The 20,769-nt window shown below is 45.9% G+C and overlaps 1 protein-coding gene across 2 annotated transcripts in view; it reads right to left on the bottom strand.

The window, feature by feature from the left end:
* Positions 1–20,769, bottom strand: part of TENM2 (teneurin transmembrane protein 2) — a 923,830-nt gene that overhangs the window by 168,990 nt on the left and 734,071 nt on the right. For both annotated transcript variants that reach the window (XM_035013873.1, XM_035013878.1), the window contains 2 exons: positions 8,287–8,482; positions 2,028–2,129 (listed from right to left, as the gene is read on the bottom strand). In XM_035013873.1, the coding sequence (XP_034869764.1) occupies positions 2,028–2,129; positions 8,287–8,482 (298 nt within the window). The remainder of the gene's footprint in view (positions 1–2,027; positions 2,130–8,286; positions 8,483–20,769) is intronic.

Raw genomic sequence — 20,769 nt, 5'->3', positions numbered from 1 at the left:
ATGGACGCCCATCTGCAAATGGATTTAGAGCGAGGAGTTCTTAAATGGCGGAGGTACTTAGGGCTGAAAGGCCAGTAACTGGATGTGCTGCCAGAGCACACATGGTTTTTAGGATTAATAATACATCGATGTGTGTCCGTGTTAATATACATTTGCAGCTCACAGGCCATGCAGCGGCGGGTTCAGCCCATTTGTAGCCACATGCGAAAGGACCATCCCGTCCTTCCTCTCATTGATGCCTTTGCTCCTAGGAAAATTAGATAACGCAAGAAAGGCCATTCAAACGATATTGAGGTTTTCCCTCCTTTATAGCCTTCACCAGGAACGGTGCTCAGCGCAGGGATGCACTGTGTCATCCACCTGCCCCCCATCACGGTGCCTCAGAGCCTGACTGAGCAAAGCACTCAAGGGTAGGAGCTCCAGCCTCCATGGTCTACTTGGTCAGGTGTCCACGTGCCATTAGAGTGTGCGGAGAGTGTGCAGAGGTGACAGTCTGGTGGCCCCTAGCTCTCTTTTCCTTTTGTATCTGATGAGTTTACCAAAACGTTTGCATTATTTCGTGATAGAGGATATGTCGGTAGGTGGCGTCATTTAGGAATTAGTCTCATGCACGCACACGCGCACAACCAAATCCAGAACTTCATGCACGAGGAAGTCCCATTCCCTCAGCAGTCTGCGCTCCGAAAGTTGGGGATCACCCATCTTTGAAATACTGTGAATATGTGAAATACAGTTTTCCCCAGCAACTGTGGTGAGCATGGGAAAAAGGGGTGGCACTATTCAGCATTTACAGAGTAGCTTTATTAATAATTCCCTCTCTCAGAGCATCAAAACAGGATGGTCTTTTAAAGGCGAGCACATAAAAATATTATATAAATATGTAAATAAATATAATGTCATATCCATAAATAAAAATGGTAAATATGAACCCTTTGAGGGATCACAACATGTTCTGCTAAGAGCTTTGGGTGTGTTTACCTCATCTCATCCTCACAATGGATGTGTGAAGGAACCCCCAACTTTTCCAGAAGAGGAAACAGAGACTCAGACGTGTTAGATCCTTCGCTCAAGGTCACACAGGCCCTCAAGTGGCAGAGCTGGGGTTCAGCGCAGGAATGTCTGGCTCCTCAGCAAGGGCCCTGAACCTCTCCCTCACTGCTTCTCAGACTGGGGTGTGACCTCCTGGTGGGTGAGGAATCAGGGTAGTTGGTTTTCACTGTTTTTTTTTTTTTTTTTTTTAATGAAATAGAGTAGAATAGAAAAAGAATTATGGAGTAAAGAGAAATATAGTTTTGTGAAAGTTTAATTTTAATTTTATAGTTGTATTTACCTAGAACATGCACGTGCGTGTGTATGCGTGTGCACAGTGTATCTAAAAAGTGTGAGAAGCTCTGTTCTCCACTACGCTTGCCTCTGATAGACCCCCTTGAAGGTTATGCTCAAGGTCTCTTGCAAGCTAGATATGCAGCCCCTAAGTCCCTGTTCTTGTGAGAGTCATTTTCTCTTATATTACCTTTCCCCCAAGAATCCCAGGGCCCCAGCAATTCTATGCAAAGGAGTGTAGATAAATTAATAATACAATTTAAAACCGATTCCACCAAGATAAATAGCGCTTCCTAGATTAAGAGTGTAGCTGGCCAGAATGAATGAAATTTACTAACCCTGAGATGCTTAATCTTCCATTACATAGAATTTAATGATTATAAGAAAGGAGTGATGGTAATTCACTTTTGCTTTTACAGGAAATCCAACCATCTCATTTTTAGCAAATCTTTCTTCTCAGCACACCTCGGTGCCAAGGATAACCTCCATGCTCCTATAGGTATATTGGCTACTTGTCATATATTAAAGGCGGCTCTTGGCTCAAGGGTTAGGCCTTCTAGCATGCATGAGTTTACAAGTTGTCCCAGTGGAATTTTGGGGGGAGGCTGCTTTGGTGCACCCTCGCTCGCTCCCCGCCCCCCCCACTCCCGCCAAGAAGCCTAGGTTTTGTTTTCCAGCCATAGCCTGGAAGTTGTGGCAAGTACCTTTAGCACAGTCTGCTCCTAGAAATCCTGGGAAGCAGTGACACAGTCCGGACACACATTCACCATTCCCGTGGCAGTTACGTGGACAGTCCTGCACTGAATCTGAAAAAGAGAGAAACTCAGCAACTACCTTTTCTTCTGCCTGTTGATGAAGCAATTTCTTCTTCTTCTTTTTTTTTTAGATTTTATTTATTTATTTGAGAGAGAGAATGAGATAGAGAGAGAGAGCATGAGACGGGGGAGGGTCAGAGGGAGAAGCAGACTCCCCGCTGAGCAGGGAGCCCGATGCAGGACTCAATCCCGGGACTCCGGGATCATGACCTGAGCCAAAGGCAGTCGCTCAACCAACGGAGCCACCCAGGCACCCCTGATGAAGCAATTTCATCATCAACTGCCTGCCATTTCTGAAGAGCAGTGGGAGTAAACCTCTAAGACCCACAGGGGACTGGCAGGAGTGTGAGTGAGCGGAGGGCCTGGGGAGTTAAGGGGACCAGTGCAACTTGGATAACGTGAGGAAGTAACCACCGCTCTCTATTTGATGAGCACCCAGGCAGAGATGCAGGGTTTCGTACTGCTGCAACTTCTGCTTTTTCAAAAGAAATGACTTGTTTGGCTTTTTTTTTTTTCTTTTATGAAAGAGAGCACATGAGAGGGGGGAGGGTCAGAGGGAGAAACAGGCTCCCAAGGAGCAGGGAGCCCGATGCGGGACTCGATCCTGGGACTCCAGGATCATGACCTGAGCCGAAGGCAGTCGCTTAACCAACTGAGCCACCCAGGCGCCCCTTGTTTGGCTTTTAAATATGAAATTTCCCATGTCCGAATGTTGACAAGTTTAAAACATCATGAATGCCGGCCCCTCCCTGCCAAGCCCCTCCAATATCTGACTCTCAGTCTGAGATTTGGTTTGACATGTGGGATATCAGCCTTTAGCCTCGGGTACAGGGGATGAGTCTCCAAATGACAGTGGATGTTCCTGATCTCAGGTTTGTAGAGTAGAAAAAAATTCTTGCTTTAAGGAAAGAAAAATCCAAATGTGTAAGACTGGCCGATGGAGGCACGATTTGGGATGCATTAAGTAGTAGGTTTTAGCTTGTACAAAAGTCCTTTTATGTTTACCTTTTTTTACATCTTATTTTTCATGAAAATCAATTAGTTCCCATTTGTTCTAACCAGCATAGCCATCCTATTACATGATTTACCTTTCTCTGTGTACTCTCAAGTCATCACTTCAAAGGGATCATTTAGGGACTTTTTCATGTTGATTTGGGTCTACACAGACACAGGCATATTCTTTTAAAATTACTATTATCCTAATTTTTTTGCCTTAAATTAAAATGAACACGTTTAGAATCTCAGGTTCCAAATTACTAAGATGATGAAAAGAAAAATGCAAGCCACTCTGCCCAGGCTGTGACCTTTACAAAGCCCTTGGGGAGTTGGGGTCATTGACTTGGTGATGCTGCATGAAAGACTATAAAGTCAGATGGCTCCTAATGGAGTAACCTGAGAGTGGTGAAATTTCCCATTTACTCCCACTTTGGACTGAAAAACCAAACCTTGCATAATGCTTTCTTTCTACAGTGTTTCCTTTCTCGGCTCTCTTCTTCCAGAACCAAGGGGTAGTTGGTTTCTGGTACTCTGAGGAGAACTCAATGAGTGTATTTGCTTCTTTAAAATCAGATAAAAGACCATAGACTCCATCAGGCCAATTTCTTTAATGTTTATCAATTAACACTTCAGACTGAAATTCCTTGAGGTTGGCTCTATATGTGGGCTGAGAAACATCCAAGTGGCTACCGATTTCTATCTACTCATAATGCATTCATTCATTCAAGAAGCTTTAGGTTCAATCACCAAACAGTTGCTTGGGCAGACCAAAAGTCAGCAATTTCACATGGTTTTGGGAGACAATTCTCCATGTCTCCAATCCTCCATTCGTGTTTCTCAATGTCTTGTTAGCTGAGGCACTGACTGCCTTAGTTCTGGACTATCTTTTCAAGGTTGTCTGCATAGTGAACCACCTTGGAAGACAGATATGGTGTCTGCCTCCAGAGCAAAGGACAGGTTTACTTACTCGCCAGTGTAATAAGGACAGTATCTTCCTCTAGAGCAAAGAACAAGCAGGCTCACTGCCCATTCTGAGAGACTCAGGTGCACTAAACCCAGGATTTCTTTTCTGTAATACAATCTACTGCATGTGCAGGTACAAGCTGACCCTGTTGATATTGCCCTGTGGGAACTGGGACTTGGGGGACTGGAACATTTACTAGTATCTGGATATTGTGTTGCTCTGAGTAATAAAGGCCCTTGTCTCTGACCCAGGAGTCTCATGTTTTCTGATAATATCTATGAAATTTTAGCAGGCTAACATGTTAGGTTACAATTAGGGTGAGCTCTCAGAGCTGTCACAGTTCCTGATGTATGGCTCACTTTATTAACTAGAAACCTATTATATGCAAGGCATTATAGTAGGCGTTGGTGAATGCAAGGTGTGTCCAGGCAAGGTCTCTGATCTCATAGAATTTTCACTGCCATGGACAATACAGGCTGATATATATTTCTTCTGCGACCAATGGGAACAAATAGCTTTAAACATAGAAATGGCACTGTCCAGCTTGCATTTTAAGAAGTCACCCCTACAGTGAGGTAGAGATTGCTTGTCTCTAGACCAGCATCTAGGTCTAGGCATGGTTTGGTGGAAACTGACATCTCTGAATGCAAAGCTCCCTGTTCCCAAACCTAACATCTTCGAAGATAAAGCAGCAGAGGTCGAGGGAGCTCTTTGCCCACCAGAATCTCATGGAAAAGGACTGAGCTCTTTGCATGGGCTCTTTGTGGGGCTGGAAGGCCTCTCTTGCCCTTCAGTTGAGGTATTTATCCTTCAATGTCAGTTTAGAAAATATTTAGCTCCTGAGCATCTTCCTTCCCCACCTTCCCTCAATTAAGAAGGGTTTTGACCCCTTTCTCTACGTTCCTGTAATTCCCGCAGTTGCCCTTTCATGTGTCTGTCTTCCCCCATCAGGCTCCATGGGGAATAGACCAGATCTGCATCATTCACTGAGGTATTCTCAATGCTTGTTACACAGCAGGCCCTTGGTAAACTGTTGTCAGAGAGTGTGTGTGTGCGCGTGTGTGCACACGTGTGTATGCAGGAGGGCAGGAGAATCCAAAATAAGCAAAAAGTGAAGAGTATTTTTCATTGCATTCTCTCAGCATTTGTACATTTTCTACACGTGGTCCAGCTGAGCTCTAAAAGGAGCCCACCCTTCTGGTCCCCCTTCTGCAATCCTCGAAGACATATCACGGTGGCGATATTATCAGTTTTCCTTTCCGTCAGCCTGGTTTAGGTTTTCTTGAGGAAACAATGGCAGGTGCTGAGAGGAAGCCCAGGAAATGGGGTTTTTACACAGGCGGAGGGCGGCCTCCACTACATGTGCACTGTTGCTTCCAGTATGCCCCCTGTGGTCCCCTGAGATGAAACTCGTTTCTGAAAGCAGGCTGCTTCTCTCCAAAACACATCAAAAGACTTCCCTGAGTCAAAGGTATATTTAGTGTGATCGCTGGTTGACAGCCGTCTAACATTTTTCCTTCTGTTTCCTATCACAGGGGCTTTCGGCGCTCCTGGCTGCTCTTGATGGAGAACGTTCTGATAATAGATATGTGTGGGAGAACCTCTGAACCAAATAAAACACTGTTCTTTTCCCTGCATTTCAGGCCAATTACTATCATTGCTCTATCAAGATGTCTGCTCAATTATTAGGCCGATTACCTTTGACTTTCTCTTTGAGCTACAGTCCAGACGAGAGAAATCCTCTGGGGAGAATTGCTATTCCCATCTCTGACAAGCGAATGAGGGTAATGGCCTGGGGGAAGGGCATATCACTACCACAACATCTGTGTCTATGTGGATAAAGGAGATGGAGGGCAGAAGCCATTATTAGATAATCTGGCCCCCAGAAAACTTGCTGTGCTGGGGAAAAGGCATTTATTTGGCCGGAATCCAAAGCAATCCAGTGGTTAAGAGCACAGTTCTCTGGAGAGTTTGGAAGCCGACTCCGCCCCCCAATTACCGTGTGTGACCTTGGGCAAGTTGTTTAACTTCTCTCAGTCTTGGCTTCTCAACTAGAAAATAGAATTTTGGGAGTACTTACTTCATATAACTACTCTATGGGTTTGCCGGCCTATTCCCCACAGAGGGCCTAATCCAGAGGCTGGCCCATTGTCGGTGCTCCATAAATGTGTGGTGGTTATTGTTTGTGTTATTAACCATTTCACCGAATCCCTGTAGACTCCAACCAAGCCAGCTGTTGATTATGGCGTGTGCTCTTATGTATGTGCTAAGCATTTTCAGCTTAAATACAAGGTGACAGAAAGGATGTCATTTCTCATCATGTTCTTAAACTAAAGACTGCTTTTAATCTCAACAACTCAAACTTCTTTTTTTTCCTTTTGTGAGCTGGTTTTTAATCCCTTTTGCTTTCTTTCCCCCATGGGTACATAATCTGATTCTGGGAATTTTCTCTACCCGTGGAAGATGTTTTCCAGTGGCTTCCATGATACAAAGTTTATGACATTAGTTTAGAGTGGGGGTTGGGAAACTTTTTTCTGTAAAGGGACAGAAAGTAAATATTTAGGTTTTGTCGGCCAAGCTGTCTCTGTTGCAACTACTCAGCTCTGTTGTTTTAGCTGCCATAGGCGATATGTCGACAGATGAACATGGCTGTGCCCCAGAAAAACTTTATTTATAAAAACAGGCAGAGGGCCAGACCTAGCCCATGGGCTACAGTGTGCCAACCCATGCCTTAGAGCATTTGGCTAGTCCTGATAGGACCAAGTTTTCCTTAGCAGAGGGAATAAGGTTTAACTGTAATGCTACGGTCAATACCAAATCCTGATTTTATACTATTTGGAAGTTGTGGCCACTGATAAAATCTGCCCCCTGAATTTTAGGTTGGCTTCCCTAGATCTTTCGAGAATCAAGGAACCCCTCAGAGAAATCCATGAGGCCAGTCAAGAAGTTCTGAGAATGTGGTCAGTAGAAAAACAGGTGCTCCTAAACAACCATCCACTCTCATTTCGTGACAACCAGCTCCACTGCAGACATGATGTGTATGTAAAGTCACGTCATCCTCCCCATCAGGGACATGGTCCTTTTCACAAAGGAAACTGAGGCCAGGAGGTAAGTAAGTGACTTTCCCAGTTAGGATGTGGGCCAGAAGACCTGGGATTTGATCCTCTCTCACCAGGTTTCTCCTCATGACACTGCTCCTACGGTGAACCTCGAGAACCACAACTCAACACCGTGGGGATGACATGCATGAAGGCCCAGAGCTGATCCATTTCTACCATGCCCTCATCCTGGGACCTGGAGGAACTGAGTTTTCTGAGCCTCAGTGGATTCCTCTGTGAAATGCGTCCTATACTCTGCCCAAACTCACGGACATTCCACCCAGGATCTGTTATCCTCATCAGGATAAAAACCTAATGACAACATAAATTTAATGAAAGTATCTGTAGCTTATGTGATTGTTAACATTCTTAAGGTTTGCTTTAGAAAACTTCATAAAATCCTCTCAAACTAATGGCCCTTTTGGGGGTTTATATGCAAATACAAGAGGAAATTTTGAATAAAACCATAGCTTCTCCTTTGATAGCTAATAAAAAGCAGGGCTAAAACATGCCAAAAATGACAAGTGTTTAATTAAAGCATTTTAAGATTTACCTACTTGGGAACAAAGATATGATTTTATTTTCCTTATGTCTATATCCTTTTCTTGATTTATTTTTATGTTGTTGTTGTTGTTTTTTTTTACTTTTGATTTTAAACTTTCCTGGATTTTTAAGAGAAATTCTGGGAGCTGATGTGAATGGTCTGTATTTATTGGCTCTACTGCATATTTAGAGATTTATGTATTGTATGTTATTTAATTCTTACAATAGCCCTATGCAGTGTGTACTAGTTAGTTCTATTTTACTGTGAGGAACCTGAAGCTTACAGAAGTCTGGTGATTTGCGTAGTTTTGTGGCCAGGACTTGAGCCAGCCTGTCTGACCCAAGCTCTTTACCATGACTGGATCCTGTAAGCAGTCTTCCTATTTTAATCGGGGCTAGTTTTAGGTGGAAAATACCATGAGGCCTAAATAAAGGATTCTGGTCTGGTTTCAGTAGAAACTACGTTGGAAGATGCGTCTTCTATGGAGAACCCTAGAACGTTTCCATTCTTCCCTTGGTGGCATATCACCTCAGAGACCTTACCTACCTAAGACAACAGTGTTGAAGGAAACCATCTCTTTGTCTTTGCCATCATTGTAGAAGGCCAGGTGCCACAGGCCCACGTCCAGGTACTGAACAAACACGGCTTCATTCTGAACCAGGGTCTGTATGCTCCGGCGTTCTCTGGGTGACTCAACCACACTCCACTTCTCTTTCCCATCCAGACGCTCCATGAAGTCATACTAGGGAAAGAAGAGAGAGAACTCCACGTGTGAAAGAGGTTATAGATTTGGTCCCATGACTAGCACCTTCCCCTCCCACCCCATTAGTTAGCTGAAAAATACTTTTGAGCCCATTTTACTATGAGCTCATCCAGTAAAAAAGAAGAGTCACAACAGTTGTAACATTAAGTCACCATTTATTATGCTTATAATTATTACTAATAGTTTTATTACTATAGGCACAATCCCTTTTCTGCTGTTTGAAATCCAAAAAGCTTTAAAGCCGAAACTTTTATGTTTTTTCTTGTGTGAGAGACAGAGAGAGAGAGACGGAGGGAGGGAGGGTGATTATTGTTCCAGTCTCCACTGGGGTGTTATATAATACCTAGTATATGCCAAGTATAACTTTGTTGTGATTCCCCAAATTCTGGATTCCAAAAATCATCTGGCTTGGCAAGAGTTTCAGATAAGGAGTTATAGACCTATGTTACCAGCTATCATTTACTGATCATTTACCAGGGGAAGGTGGTAGAGCAGATTAGTTAAGAATAGGGTTGTGTCCACTATGGTGTACACCTGAAACTAAGGTAACATTGTATGTCAACTCTACTTTAATTAAAAAAAAAAAAAAAAAGAATGAGATCTGTGCAGCCAGACTACCTGGGAGGGAATCTGTCACTTACTACGTTACCTATCTGTGCCTCACTTTCCCCATTTGCAAAACAGAAAATAATAGTACCTATGTTAACAGGTTGTTGTGAGGAATAAGATAATATTTAGAGCAGTGCCTGGCACAGAGAAAACACAAAATACACGTTAGCTAGCTATCATCACCACCATCATCATTTCATTCTACTCTTGCAAAAACCCTAAAGATAAGTACTCTTTGTATCTCATGTTACAGGTAAGAAAACTGAGGCTCAGAGAAGCCAAACAACTTGTCAAGAGTCACACAACAACTAAGTGGCCAAGCAAAAACTTAGACCTAGCTCTCTCAGATAAACCAGCAATTAAGTATGAAGTTCTGTTTCAGTGGAAGTTGGGCTCCTAATTAGAAGTGATCAGTGAGAGACAGAGTGGCCAACGAAGGCTACCAAGATGAGGGGAATGGAGGGAGCCAGTGTGACCCAAGAGAGCTCTGTCCTAGAGAATGGCGAAATCCTCTGGTGGGCAAGTGGGAGCCACTGATGATCCTTGAGCTGTGACTGATGCAATAAAAGGACTGGTTTGAGGAATGCATTTGCAGGCAGGATATGGCAGAGAGGAGAATGAAAAGAACCAGGAAGACCAGTTGGGCAGTGATTGTAGAAGCTCAAGTATGATGTGACAGGGGTCTTGATCAGGACAGTCAATGAGGAGAGGAGACAACTTTGGAGGAATATTTTTAAGAAAGAAGGGACACCGCTTGACCATGGGCTGGACAGAGAGGATGAAAGAAAAGGCAGAGGACACCAATGTCTCTTACTTGTCGACAAGAAAATCCATAAGACACCTGTAGAAATGTGCTAATCTTATGAACTCTTTCAAAATCACTGCACAGAAAAGTCAGTTGCACTGTGACTTCCAGAGAACATTCAAAGTGCAGGTCTTTAGCAGATAAAAACCTCTACTGTGGGATTAAGCTCTCTCTCACCACTTCCCCTCCGTAAAAAGGGATTTTATAGGTAATAGACATTGACTATAACCTCTTTCATGAACTTCATAGAATTAAACTCCAGGAATCTATTAATGTGACTTCCCCATCATCAGAATTGCCAGTTTTTCCCATCTGAAACGTGATCATTGAAAACAAAGAGTCTGTAATCCGAAGTGCAAAGGCTTTACCATCAGACAATGCTGGGTTTGAATTCTGACTGCTACTTGCTATTGTTTGAAGTTGGGTCAATCGACTTTTAGCCTCTTCCTGGTTTGCATACTAGGGAATAGTAATACTCGACTTTCGGAGATGTTATAAGGATGACATGACATAATGCTTAGGGCAGTGCATGGAAGGGAATAACCATGTTACTAAGTACCTTGAGACTATGAGTTACTTATTTGCAAATTGTAATGATCAGAGAAGTATATGGTTCCAGTTTTTCCATCTGGGGGGGGTGTTGGTGGTTGCTTAGGAAGTGGAAATTTCCCCATCTCTCAGAAAACAAGTATTTGTTATTTAGCTTTCCTCTACCCCATATCCCATTGGTCATGGCTGTCTTTATGGGATAAAATAAATGATACGAAGTGATACAACAAACCAGTGCTGCTTTTGGAGACCTTTGTAACCAAAGCGTTTGTTTCTTAGCAACCTCGTAAATGTCCAACTACCCAGACCCATGTCTATAAACTGCTGTCAGCCAGGGGAATGAGTGTAACTTCCTTGGTGTTGAGGTGAGAAGAATATACTTCATCTGGGGTCCAGAAAATCACCCCCATGAGGACAAGTTCGGGGAAGGTGATTACTTGTGTGGGGCCGTTGCTCATTATTAATGTGGACATCAGTCATCTCTCGCTGACCTGGCCGGCTGGCTGGCCAAGGGCAGAAATGACTTAGGACCAGCAGCATTGCTCGCTGTCCAACCAATCAATGGCTCTGGACAAAGGTATTGTCAGAGGAGAGAGAAGACATCTATTTTGGTTGGTTCTTCTAAGTCACTCCAAAGCGGCATGGAGGGCAGTTTTCACTAAAGAAAGACTCTGCAAGCCAGGGGCTATCAAACAGGGCATGGGGACATGTAGGTGTGAAACAATAGTGCCCAGTGTGCCTCAATCCTGTACCCTTTACCGCGCTTTGCTTTTCTCAAAGCACTCATCACTCTCTACACTGATATAATCTGTTTATATGTTTATTGTCAGTCTACTCAGAAGAATGTAAACTCCAGGAAGGCAGGGGTTTTGCCCACACGGCAGAGTGGTTAAGAGGACTTCAGACCTGGGGCCCCTGGGTGGCTCAGTCATTAAGCGTCTGCCTTCAGCTCAGGTCATGATCCCAGGGTCCTGGGATCGAGCCCCGCATCGGGCTCCCCACTGAGCAGGGAGTTTTCTTCTCCCTCTGCTTCTGCCCTTCCCCCTGCTTGTGCGCACATGAGCTCTGTCAAATGAATTAAAATTTGGGGGAAAAAAAAAAGACTTCAGAGTGGAATCCTAGCACTGCCACTTACTTCTTGCCACACTCCCAAAAGCTATTTAAATTCTCTGTGCCTCAGTCTCCTTATCTTTAAAATGGGGACAATAATCACATCTCCGTCAAAACACTGTTGTAAGGATGGAGTGAATCAATTCACGTAAAGTGCTTAGAATCGTACTTTGAGTGTGGTAAACAAGCCCTCAAGGTGTTAGCTATCATTATCGTAGTTCACTGCTATCCCTCATTTATCTCAAGCAGAGTCTGGTCAGTAAATATTAAATATCAAGTGAATAAAATACTAAATTCATAAATGAATTCCACCAAAAAGAAACAAAATTGGAGTATGTTCCAGGTTTTGTCTCTAATAATAATCACTTGCACTCCCTAATGTGCTTTCTTGCACGAAAGAGGGAAGGGTAGCATTACAGTCCGGGAGGCTGAATCAGGCAACACCCGGTGCAGAATATGCATATGATGGGACGTTGTGGTGTTTGCAATTCCCATATATCAAGATTTGAGAGGTGACTTTATAAGACCATGATGACATCATCTTTCTGGTTCTCAGTGGGATGCTGTACAATGCTTGCTTTCGTCCCTTGGACTGTTCCTTCTTTTGTCTTCCCTTCCCACTTGGATACTGTTTCTTAGTGTCCACTGTGGTAGCGATGGCTGATCCTTGTCCATATCAGGGTCTCACTCTTTTCCAGGCTCCTTGTGCCAGGTGGGAGCACGTGGTGGTGTCCAGTCAGCGGAACATAAGCTGTGGGATGAGCTCCACTTCTAGACCCTGCCATAAAATATCCTGTGCTACCTCCTACTGTTCTCTCTCCATCCCCCTCTGCCCCTGGAGGGTGTCAAGCAGCCTTAAAGCCCATGACGGTAGAGCTGCAAGACAGGAATGGCCTGGATCCTAGCATGAGCCCTTGGAGGAAGGCTGAAATTATGACACGAGCGAGCAATGAACACTTATTAAACGAAGCCGCTGAAATGTTGAGGCTTCCTTGTCACTTCAGCATAGCCCTCAGAGATTTCTTGACACCATGCTTCTCTTTTTTCCTAGTTCACTCCCCGAGAGCATGGTAGGCTCCAGCATACTTGCCATGGAGTCAAGCCCCAACCTACTATGTGTGGGGTGTGTGTTTACCCCTGTTTGCCCAGGGTGTCCTAGTTGACACCTCTTGTTCCTCCTTTCACTCCAGAAAGTGCTCCAGTCTGGAATATATAGTTCCCCAACTCACAGACGAACAGGTAACAAGCAGCATCACGGAGCACCATTTACGGCCGCTGTAACTTTGGGAAGGGCTGGAGGCTAGAAACACAAGGTGGATCAACCCAGCCAAATGCAGAGATGGCCTTCTGGTGGGGGACGGGGAGTGCAGGAGCTCAGTAAGAAGCCGGTTTGCAGGGGGGCCCATCTGGTCCAGGAGAGCCTCTGCTCTCGGATTCCTAGACTGCAGTCTGGCCAGCTTGCTTGGCAGCCTGGCTGACACTAGAAGGAGGCCGTTTTCCAATGGCACAGGCCCTGGCCAGAGTTTCTTTTTCATGTCCCAGCACTGGGGATTGATAAGTCAGGCTCAGTACCAGGGACATCTGTCTCCTCTGTTCCAAGACCCTATCATGATCAATCCTGGATACAGGGATGCTCAGGAGCTCATGCTGCGCTTGGATGACTGAGAGGTTGCTCCATAGCACATTCTATCTAAGAGATCTGCCGGAGTCCTGGAAGAGATTAGGAGGCGCATGACCAAATCCCAATAGGGGATGGATGTGTGCGTGGGCTGGCTGCGGGAGGAAGTCTGTCTCCCAAGGCAGCTTGTCTCTCTTGACTCGGCAATCAAGCCACCCAGAAGGTGATAGCGCAAGAGCCCAAAATAAACACCCCCCTAGCCCCCAGTTCTCTCTTTTTCCCTTGGCCTTTGAAAAACAACCTGTGTTGGCATGCAGCGCGAGGCCTGTGCCTTTGGGTCATCAGTCATACCAAAAGTGGCAGGAAAATGCAACTTTTACGAGCACTTGAGAGGCAAAAAAATAAACCACAGCAAACATTTGACGGATCCAATTATAAATCTACCCCGCTTCTTGGCAGAGACCAAGGAGGAATGGTAATTAAGATAACTTAGTGGGTTTTCAGGAAGAGCTGCAGGAGAGAGCAAAGGAGCCTGGACCATCGAGCAGGGCCCGTCACTCTCCCAGAAGGGGGAGCATTCACAGGCAGGGAGTATGCCGCCAGGAGATGCTTCTGGAAGCCACACTGCTGCATACCTGCCAAAGGGGGCAAGGTTAAAGATAGACTCATTGCCCTTCAGGAAGATGTTATGACTGGGTCCAGGACCCTGAGAAGGGGGGGAAAGAACTTTACTGCCATTTGGAATGTCTGCTTGCCGAGGGTCGATGTGGACGGGAAAAGCAATAAACGTTGACATTTCCCACGGACGGCCTGCCGCTCCCTTGCCCTGTGCTGGCAGCATCCCTGGCCTCCCAACGTCAGATGTTGATTCTACCTCAGAAGGCAGGGCAGGCTCGGCAGTCGATAGGATTGCAGGGAGGAGGCACGTGTGAGTGAGGGCTGCTTGAAGTCACATTACCACAGGGTCTCTGGTCACATCCAGGGACAACTGCCAGCGGCGGGTCACTCACGGGGGCCTGTTCATCTTCTGCCTCCAGCCAGGCCCATGGCGAAGTGCGCCAGGCTGATTCCTCATTAAAACTCAGCACACTTTCTTTTCTCTGCTTCAAAGAGGCTGAGTGCTAAGGGGGGCGTGCAAGGATGAGAGCAGCAGGGTTGTGCTCCAGCAGGGGCTGGCTTCCCTTAGCGTGGCCGCACCTGCCTTGTTCAGGATGCCAGCTCAGTTCCGACTTAGAGCATCTGAGTCACTGAACTAGATGCTGCTAGTCCACCAGCTAGGAGGACGGGCCCCTAGATTCTGGACGGGACACAGCGCCTGGACCTGCAGACTGTAGCAATGCATTGTGCAAGACCCCGCAGGTAAGGATCAAGCAGTTGGAGGATAGAGAGGACCCAAGCACAGTTCTGAAAAATAAGGAGTGGGGTAGAACACACCTACGTGGGTCGAATCCCTGATTCTTCCATCCCATGTCCTCCTGCACAGCAGTGGGAAAAGTAATCATCAAAAATATGAAGAGTCTGTTATGTTTCTGGGCACTTGCTATGTGCCAGGCATGAGGGCAAGTGCTGATATATGTTATCTCTCTCCATCCTCCCAGGAACCCTATTTGCATCCCCATTTCTCAGGGGAGAGTAATGGCTGTGACAGAAGTAAAGTAACGTACCCATGCCGTTGATGGTAGTTGGGGACCAAGCACTGACTTGAACTTGGATCTGTGAGAGTTTTAACAACTATGGGAGGTCGCTTTAAGTTTTCCAAGAACCTGGCTGCCTCTGTCAGTGTATCTGGTGGCTAGCCTGCTGTGTAGGTCTCCTAAAGATGCCGCTGAGCAGAGAAAGGGGAGGAAGGCAGAGCTCAGCGGTGCTAGGGCCAGACTTGGAAGCAGGCTGGGCACCTGAGGACAGGGAGATGTCCCACTGGAGTAGATGGAAAAGGGTGCCGGGAAAGATGGGCATGGCTTTGCTGGCTCTTGGCCCTCCCTGGCCTAAAAACTCGCTTTGCCTACCTCCAAACTTCTCTGTCCTTGTATCCCAGCCACCCTATTCTTCTCTGCTTCTGGAACTTGCCAAGCTCATCCCAGCCTCAGGGTCCTGGCATGAGGTATTCTCTCCGCCTGGCCTCCTCTTCCTTCTGATCCCACACCTGCCTTCTCCTTATCAGTCCTGCCTCTGCCTAAGCACGGCGACTTTAGAGTGGGTGTCCCTGATCCCCAGTCCAAATGCCTCGACCACTGCTTTCTTCTCTCCTCAGCAAAGACCCATCCCTCTTTAAAAAAAACACAATTTGTTATATTTTGATTGATAGTCCATCTTGTTCTTCTTGGACACAAACCTCTGAAGAGTGGGAGACTTGTCTGTTTTACTCAACACAGATCCCCAGTGCCTGGCATATGGTTGGTGCTTAGTAAAGGTCTTGACCGACTGAATGAAAACATTTAGGCTCAAGGGAAATGGTACTGTAGTAAAGTCTATACCAATACAATGGGGTTTTGGTGATAGGACCACTGAGAACATGTAACCTCTGCAGGGAAGTTTTTAGGACATTTTAGTCAACACTCTGCAGTTTTCCAGTGTTTTTGTCTGCTAACTGTTCAGACGACACCACAAGGGAACGTTTAATGAGGCCAGGCACTGTTCTAGGAGATTCACATGTATTACCTTATTGAATGCTTATAACAGCCCTACTGAATAGGACTCATTGCCCCCACTTTGCATATGTGGAAACTGGGGCATGGGGAGGTTACTTAACTCTCGGGAGTTGATAAGTGGTGGAGCTGAGATCCACACGCAGGGAACCAGCTTCAGAGAGCGTTCCCTTAACCCACTGCATTATAGGCTGCATTACAGGCAGCCGGTACCCGGGGTTGGCCAGCCTCGCTTGTCCGGAGGGAGGGCAAGGCGTTATTATCCTGTTCCCCAGGAAGGAGAAAGTCTGATATGGGTCAAGGGCAGGAAGACATTTGATGACGTAATGGGGCTCCCGAAGAAGACCGCAGAGCTTCTAGCAGGAGAAGTAGGAATATAAACAGAAACATATTTGGCACAAACAGCTTATTTTTTGAATCCCACGTCTTTGGCCCACAGTATCTCTTACCTCTCATGAAGCTGCTGTGCTAAGACAAAAACCAGGGTGTCCATGGGTTAGTGGGTACCTGCCCACATGTAATGAGATGGAACAATTTTACTAATCTCACTGGAGAAAACAGCCCTTTAATGAACTATTTAGAGTAGAAAGTAAGAAACCAAGGAACGTGGGTGTGGGCAGGACTTTCCTGAACAAAGGAAGAATTTGGTTGGTTACAGGAAACAGAGGGAGCTAGAGAGAGGTACAGGGAAGAGAGGGTAGAACAGCAAGGTGTTGGGGACTCCCCAGGCCACAACACGGCCTCTTCCTGTGACTCCCTCCTCACACTCCCAAATCCAAGGAGAAAAGAAAACAAAGGGGAGATGTGGCCAAATTTCTTATGGAAACTAGCAAAGAGAGTAAGCACCATTCTTGGATGTCTCAGGGTAGGCAAGTGAGAGTCAAGTGATGCAAGAGGAATAAGCCACAGGAATTCATAGTCATAGGCAGGCTCACAAGGTGCCCACACACTTAGCCCGGGCGCAGTTGGGCAGGGAGCCCCGCTAACATCTGACTTCACTTGGAAGGCCTAATGTTCTCTAGATTGGGGTTCACAGAAGGGATAGATCTAAGGCATAGCTCACAAACCTGTGCCTTGCCCAGGCCTTATGTTACAAAGGGAAATGAATGTAATAGTATTGCTGCATTCAACAGATACTGAGCACCGATTATGTGCCTGGCTCTGCTCTGGGCACTGGGGCTCCAGCAGTGAGTCCTGCCGTCAAGGTTCCAGCTCTCCAGCGGTTGACATTGCCATGGGGGAATAGAATGCCAGGGAGTGATGAGAGCAAATCAAAGACAATGCAAATGCCTATCAACAAGTGAATGGACAAATTAACAGTCTATCCATACAATTGGAAATCTACTCAGCAATAAAATGAATGAGCCACTGATACCATAACAACGTGGGTGAATCTCACAGACGTTAGGCTGAGTGAAAGGCCAGAAACAAAAGAGCTCAGGGTTCCCTGTTTATGAAACTGTAGAGAAGACAAATTTCATCTCTAGAGACAGAAAGCAGATCAGTGGTGGGCTGGGAGGAGGCAGGCATGGGGCACAGGGGGCCCTGAGCGGTGGCAGTGTTCTAGATCATGACTGTGGTGGTGCTTACTCAGACAGTTTTCACATTTGAAGAATCAAACTATACACTTAAAAATGTGGGCACTGAGTGGCTTGTAAATTACACCTAAATTGATGTGAGGCAAAGAAAGCAGGGTCTGTGATAAAGTGTAAAGGAGTATCCAGTTTTAGACTCCCTTGTTGGGAAAGGGCTGAGGACATGGTATTTGGGCAGAGGCCTCACAAAAGGAAGGAAGGAGCCATGTGATTACCTGGGGGAGGAACATTCCAGAGAGAGAGAACAGTCAATGCAAATGCTCTGAGACAGTGAGTTTGGCGTGACCAGGGGAGAGCAGAAGGGCCAGGGCAGTGGAGTGAGGGAGTGAGGAGGACATGGCTGGTTGGCCAGTGTGCAGAGGGACGGTGACTGATGCGCCATCAGACATTTACAGAGCACCTACTATGGACAGGCACTGCTATGAGCGCTGGAGACCCAGCAGGCAACCCAACTGTCTTTTCCCTCAAAGGGTGGAACATTCCAGAACAAATTCAGATTTTCCTTTTAGCATGATGGGAGGCCGGTAGAAGATTTGCAGAGGCTGAGTGCTCTGACAAACAGTTATAAAATTTGAGACCACAGCCTTCTTTGTAATAAGAAGCAAAACTTCTCTCTTGGTGCGTTCACTGTGCTTGGCTCCTACGAAGGCCTTCTTGACTTGGCAGTGGCTTTGGTGGTTTGCCAGTTGAAGATGAGCAGATTATGGGTTCTGCCAATTCCCCTCTCCCCCACGCATTGAGCCTAAAATGGTGGTTTTCAGGTTTCAAAAGAGTATGTTTCGAATGTCTCTGGTATTGGGGGGTGAAAAAGGAGGGATGAAAAATGAATAGAAATGGATTAATTACCACTACTAAAGAGTAATATGGTGAGCATCTCAGCCGGCCTCCCAAGCAGCTCTTCCAGAGTGGGTTCCCAAGGGAAACAGGGAAAATCCCTAAACAATGAGGCCAGGGCAAGGCAAGGACAATGCACTCCCTGGTGGCTAGCCCTTCCTGGGAGTTCCTGGAGGGGTCTTAATGCCACTGCCCACTAGCCCCACAAGGGCAGGATCAGCTCTGCCTTGTCCATTGCTGCAGCCCCTTGACACACAGCACACAATAGGTGCTCAGCTAATGTCAGTGGAATCCAACATTATGGCCTGCCTTTGGCAGAATGATGGCTCTACCTGAAGACAGAATCTCCCTGGGAGATTGTTAACCCTTTCATATGAAATTTTTGAGAACAGGGCGAAATAGTTGAAAATTCTAAGTCCTGATCTCCTTTTCTCAAGACCTTCCCTCAGTACCTATTCCCTCTCACAAGGGTGACTCAGAGCTTTGTGGTATGGGGCCACTTTTTCCTTTGATTTAACATGCATTCCTAGCTGGGCTGTGTACATGGCAAAAACTCCATACAGGGCCACAGCCTCGAAACCTCCAGAGCGGGCTGTCCTCCTCGGTAGCTCCTGGTCTTGTGAGAGCCATGCTGAGAGGAAAAGCTATATCCTTGTTGGTGAGTGATGGCTAAAGAAAAGCACAGCTTCTAAAAAGAGGACAATCGTCATGGGAAACTTCAACAGTGCACAGAACAAGGGGTATCTTCACTGTCCTCTGCTTGGAAAGATCTTCCCTTCTCTTGCCTCTTGCTTTATCTGCATAACTTGCCTTCCAAGACTCTGCTTGTTTAGCATCTCCTCCAGGAAGCTCTCCTAAAATCCCACACAGGTTACATCTGGTGGCCTATTTTTTATGCTCTTAAACCTCCTGTCCCCAACTCCTTAATAATCATCATAGCTAACATGTAATCAGTTTATCATACAAGGGGCATGCGCAAACTCTGTAAATTATACATGGCATTGGTTCAGGAAACATATAAGAAAGGAGTGCTAGCAGGAGGCATGCTGTCCACCCTCTCCCATCCCATGAAGAGCTGTGCTTGGACTGGACATGGCTGGATGCAGAGTGCATTGTGCCCCAGGAGAGGTATTCCAAATTCCCTGCCACCTCACATATTTACACAACGATTGAGAGGCGGACAGGAATCACTTGACCGAGTTGGAAGACCCTGATCTTTGCAATCTGGATCAGGGGCTTGAGGAGGACCAGCTAAAACTCAGTTTGTGTGCCTGTGCTGATTTCTGCCAGACACCTCACCATTCTCCCTGTAGAGACCAATGGTTGCTAAGTTACCTGTGAGGGAGCTGTAAGGGTTGTAGATCAGTCAGATTGACTGACTGACTGATCTCCATAGGGTGCTTACAGTTTGCTAGGCATTATCTCATTTATACTCACAACAACTTATGAGTTCATCATTCATCATCACACAGATGGTGAAACTGAATCTAGAGAGACTTGGCCATAAACATTCAGCTACTACATAGCAGAGATAAGATTCAAACCCAGAGCTGGCCAATTCCAGAGAGTCAATTCTTATCTTGTGTCTGGTTCTGCATCTCACAGCCCTCGCTACGTCATGCTGCCATTGTCACTTAACTTGTCAAGTCCCCATCTCCTTAAAGTAGGGCCAGTGCCTTTCATCTCTGTATCCCCACTATAGACATTCAACGAACATTTGCTGAACACATGGATAGATTTCATACTTCGTCTTCCCACAAGCTCATGCCCTTATCAGGCTGCCTTTCAATCCAACCCTGGAGAAGGGCAGAAGGTATTGCTCTGAAGACCAAGTGAGCCACAGTGTAGAGGTCAAGTTCAGTAAAACTGATGAATACCTCAAGGCTATTCCAAGAGGTGCAAAACCTCTCCCACAAGGCCAGGAAAATCGAGGTTTTGCTTTTCAGTGCCTTGCTGATGTGAGTTCTTATTTACTGCACATTCCCATCTAATGGTCTTTAGCCAGTGGCTTATCAAAAATGTCACATTTGGCTCCTTGCCCTCCCAAGATCAATAGGAGGGTCTTATGTGGGCTGGTTGTGAAAATGAATCAAATCCCCAAAGAGAGGGAGAGAACTGGGAATGTGTCCAGTCGCAAAATGGCTTCCCAAACACCGAAGAGGAACAGAATAGCAGGCACTGGGCAGCTTCTCTAGGGGCATGGTCTCAATCTTTTCCCAGGCAGCCATGTGACCTTGGGCAAGTTACTTCAGCTCTCTGAATCTCCACTCTCCAGTCCCTAAGCCAGAGAAAGTAAAGGCACCCACCTCTGAGGGCCATTAGGAGCTGGGCCAGGCTCATGCTAAGCAATCAATATCAGTTATTCTTACGCCTATTATTATTGTTATAAAAGCTTGACATATTGTAAATCCTTTGTGCTAGCCATTCCACTCTTAGGAATTCATCATAAGGAAATTATTAAAAAAATACATGAACATAAACCTGCAAAGATGTTTACTCTA

Source organism: Mirounga leonina, unplaced genomic scaffold (assembly GCF_011800145.1).
Source record: "Mirounga leonina isolate KUSES-001 unplaced genomic scaffold, KU_Mleo_1.0 Mir_104, whole genome shotgun sequence".
In the NCBI taxonomy this organism is placed as follows: Eukaryota; Metazoa; Chordata; class Mammalia; order Carnivora; family Phocidae; genus Mirounga; species Mirounga leonina.
The sequence above is the reverse complement of the archived record's forward strand: the minus strand, read 5'-3'. Positions and strand labels throughout refer to the sequence as shown.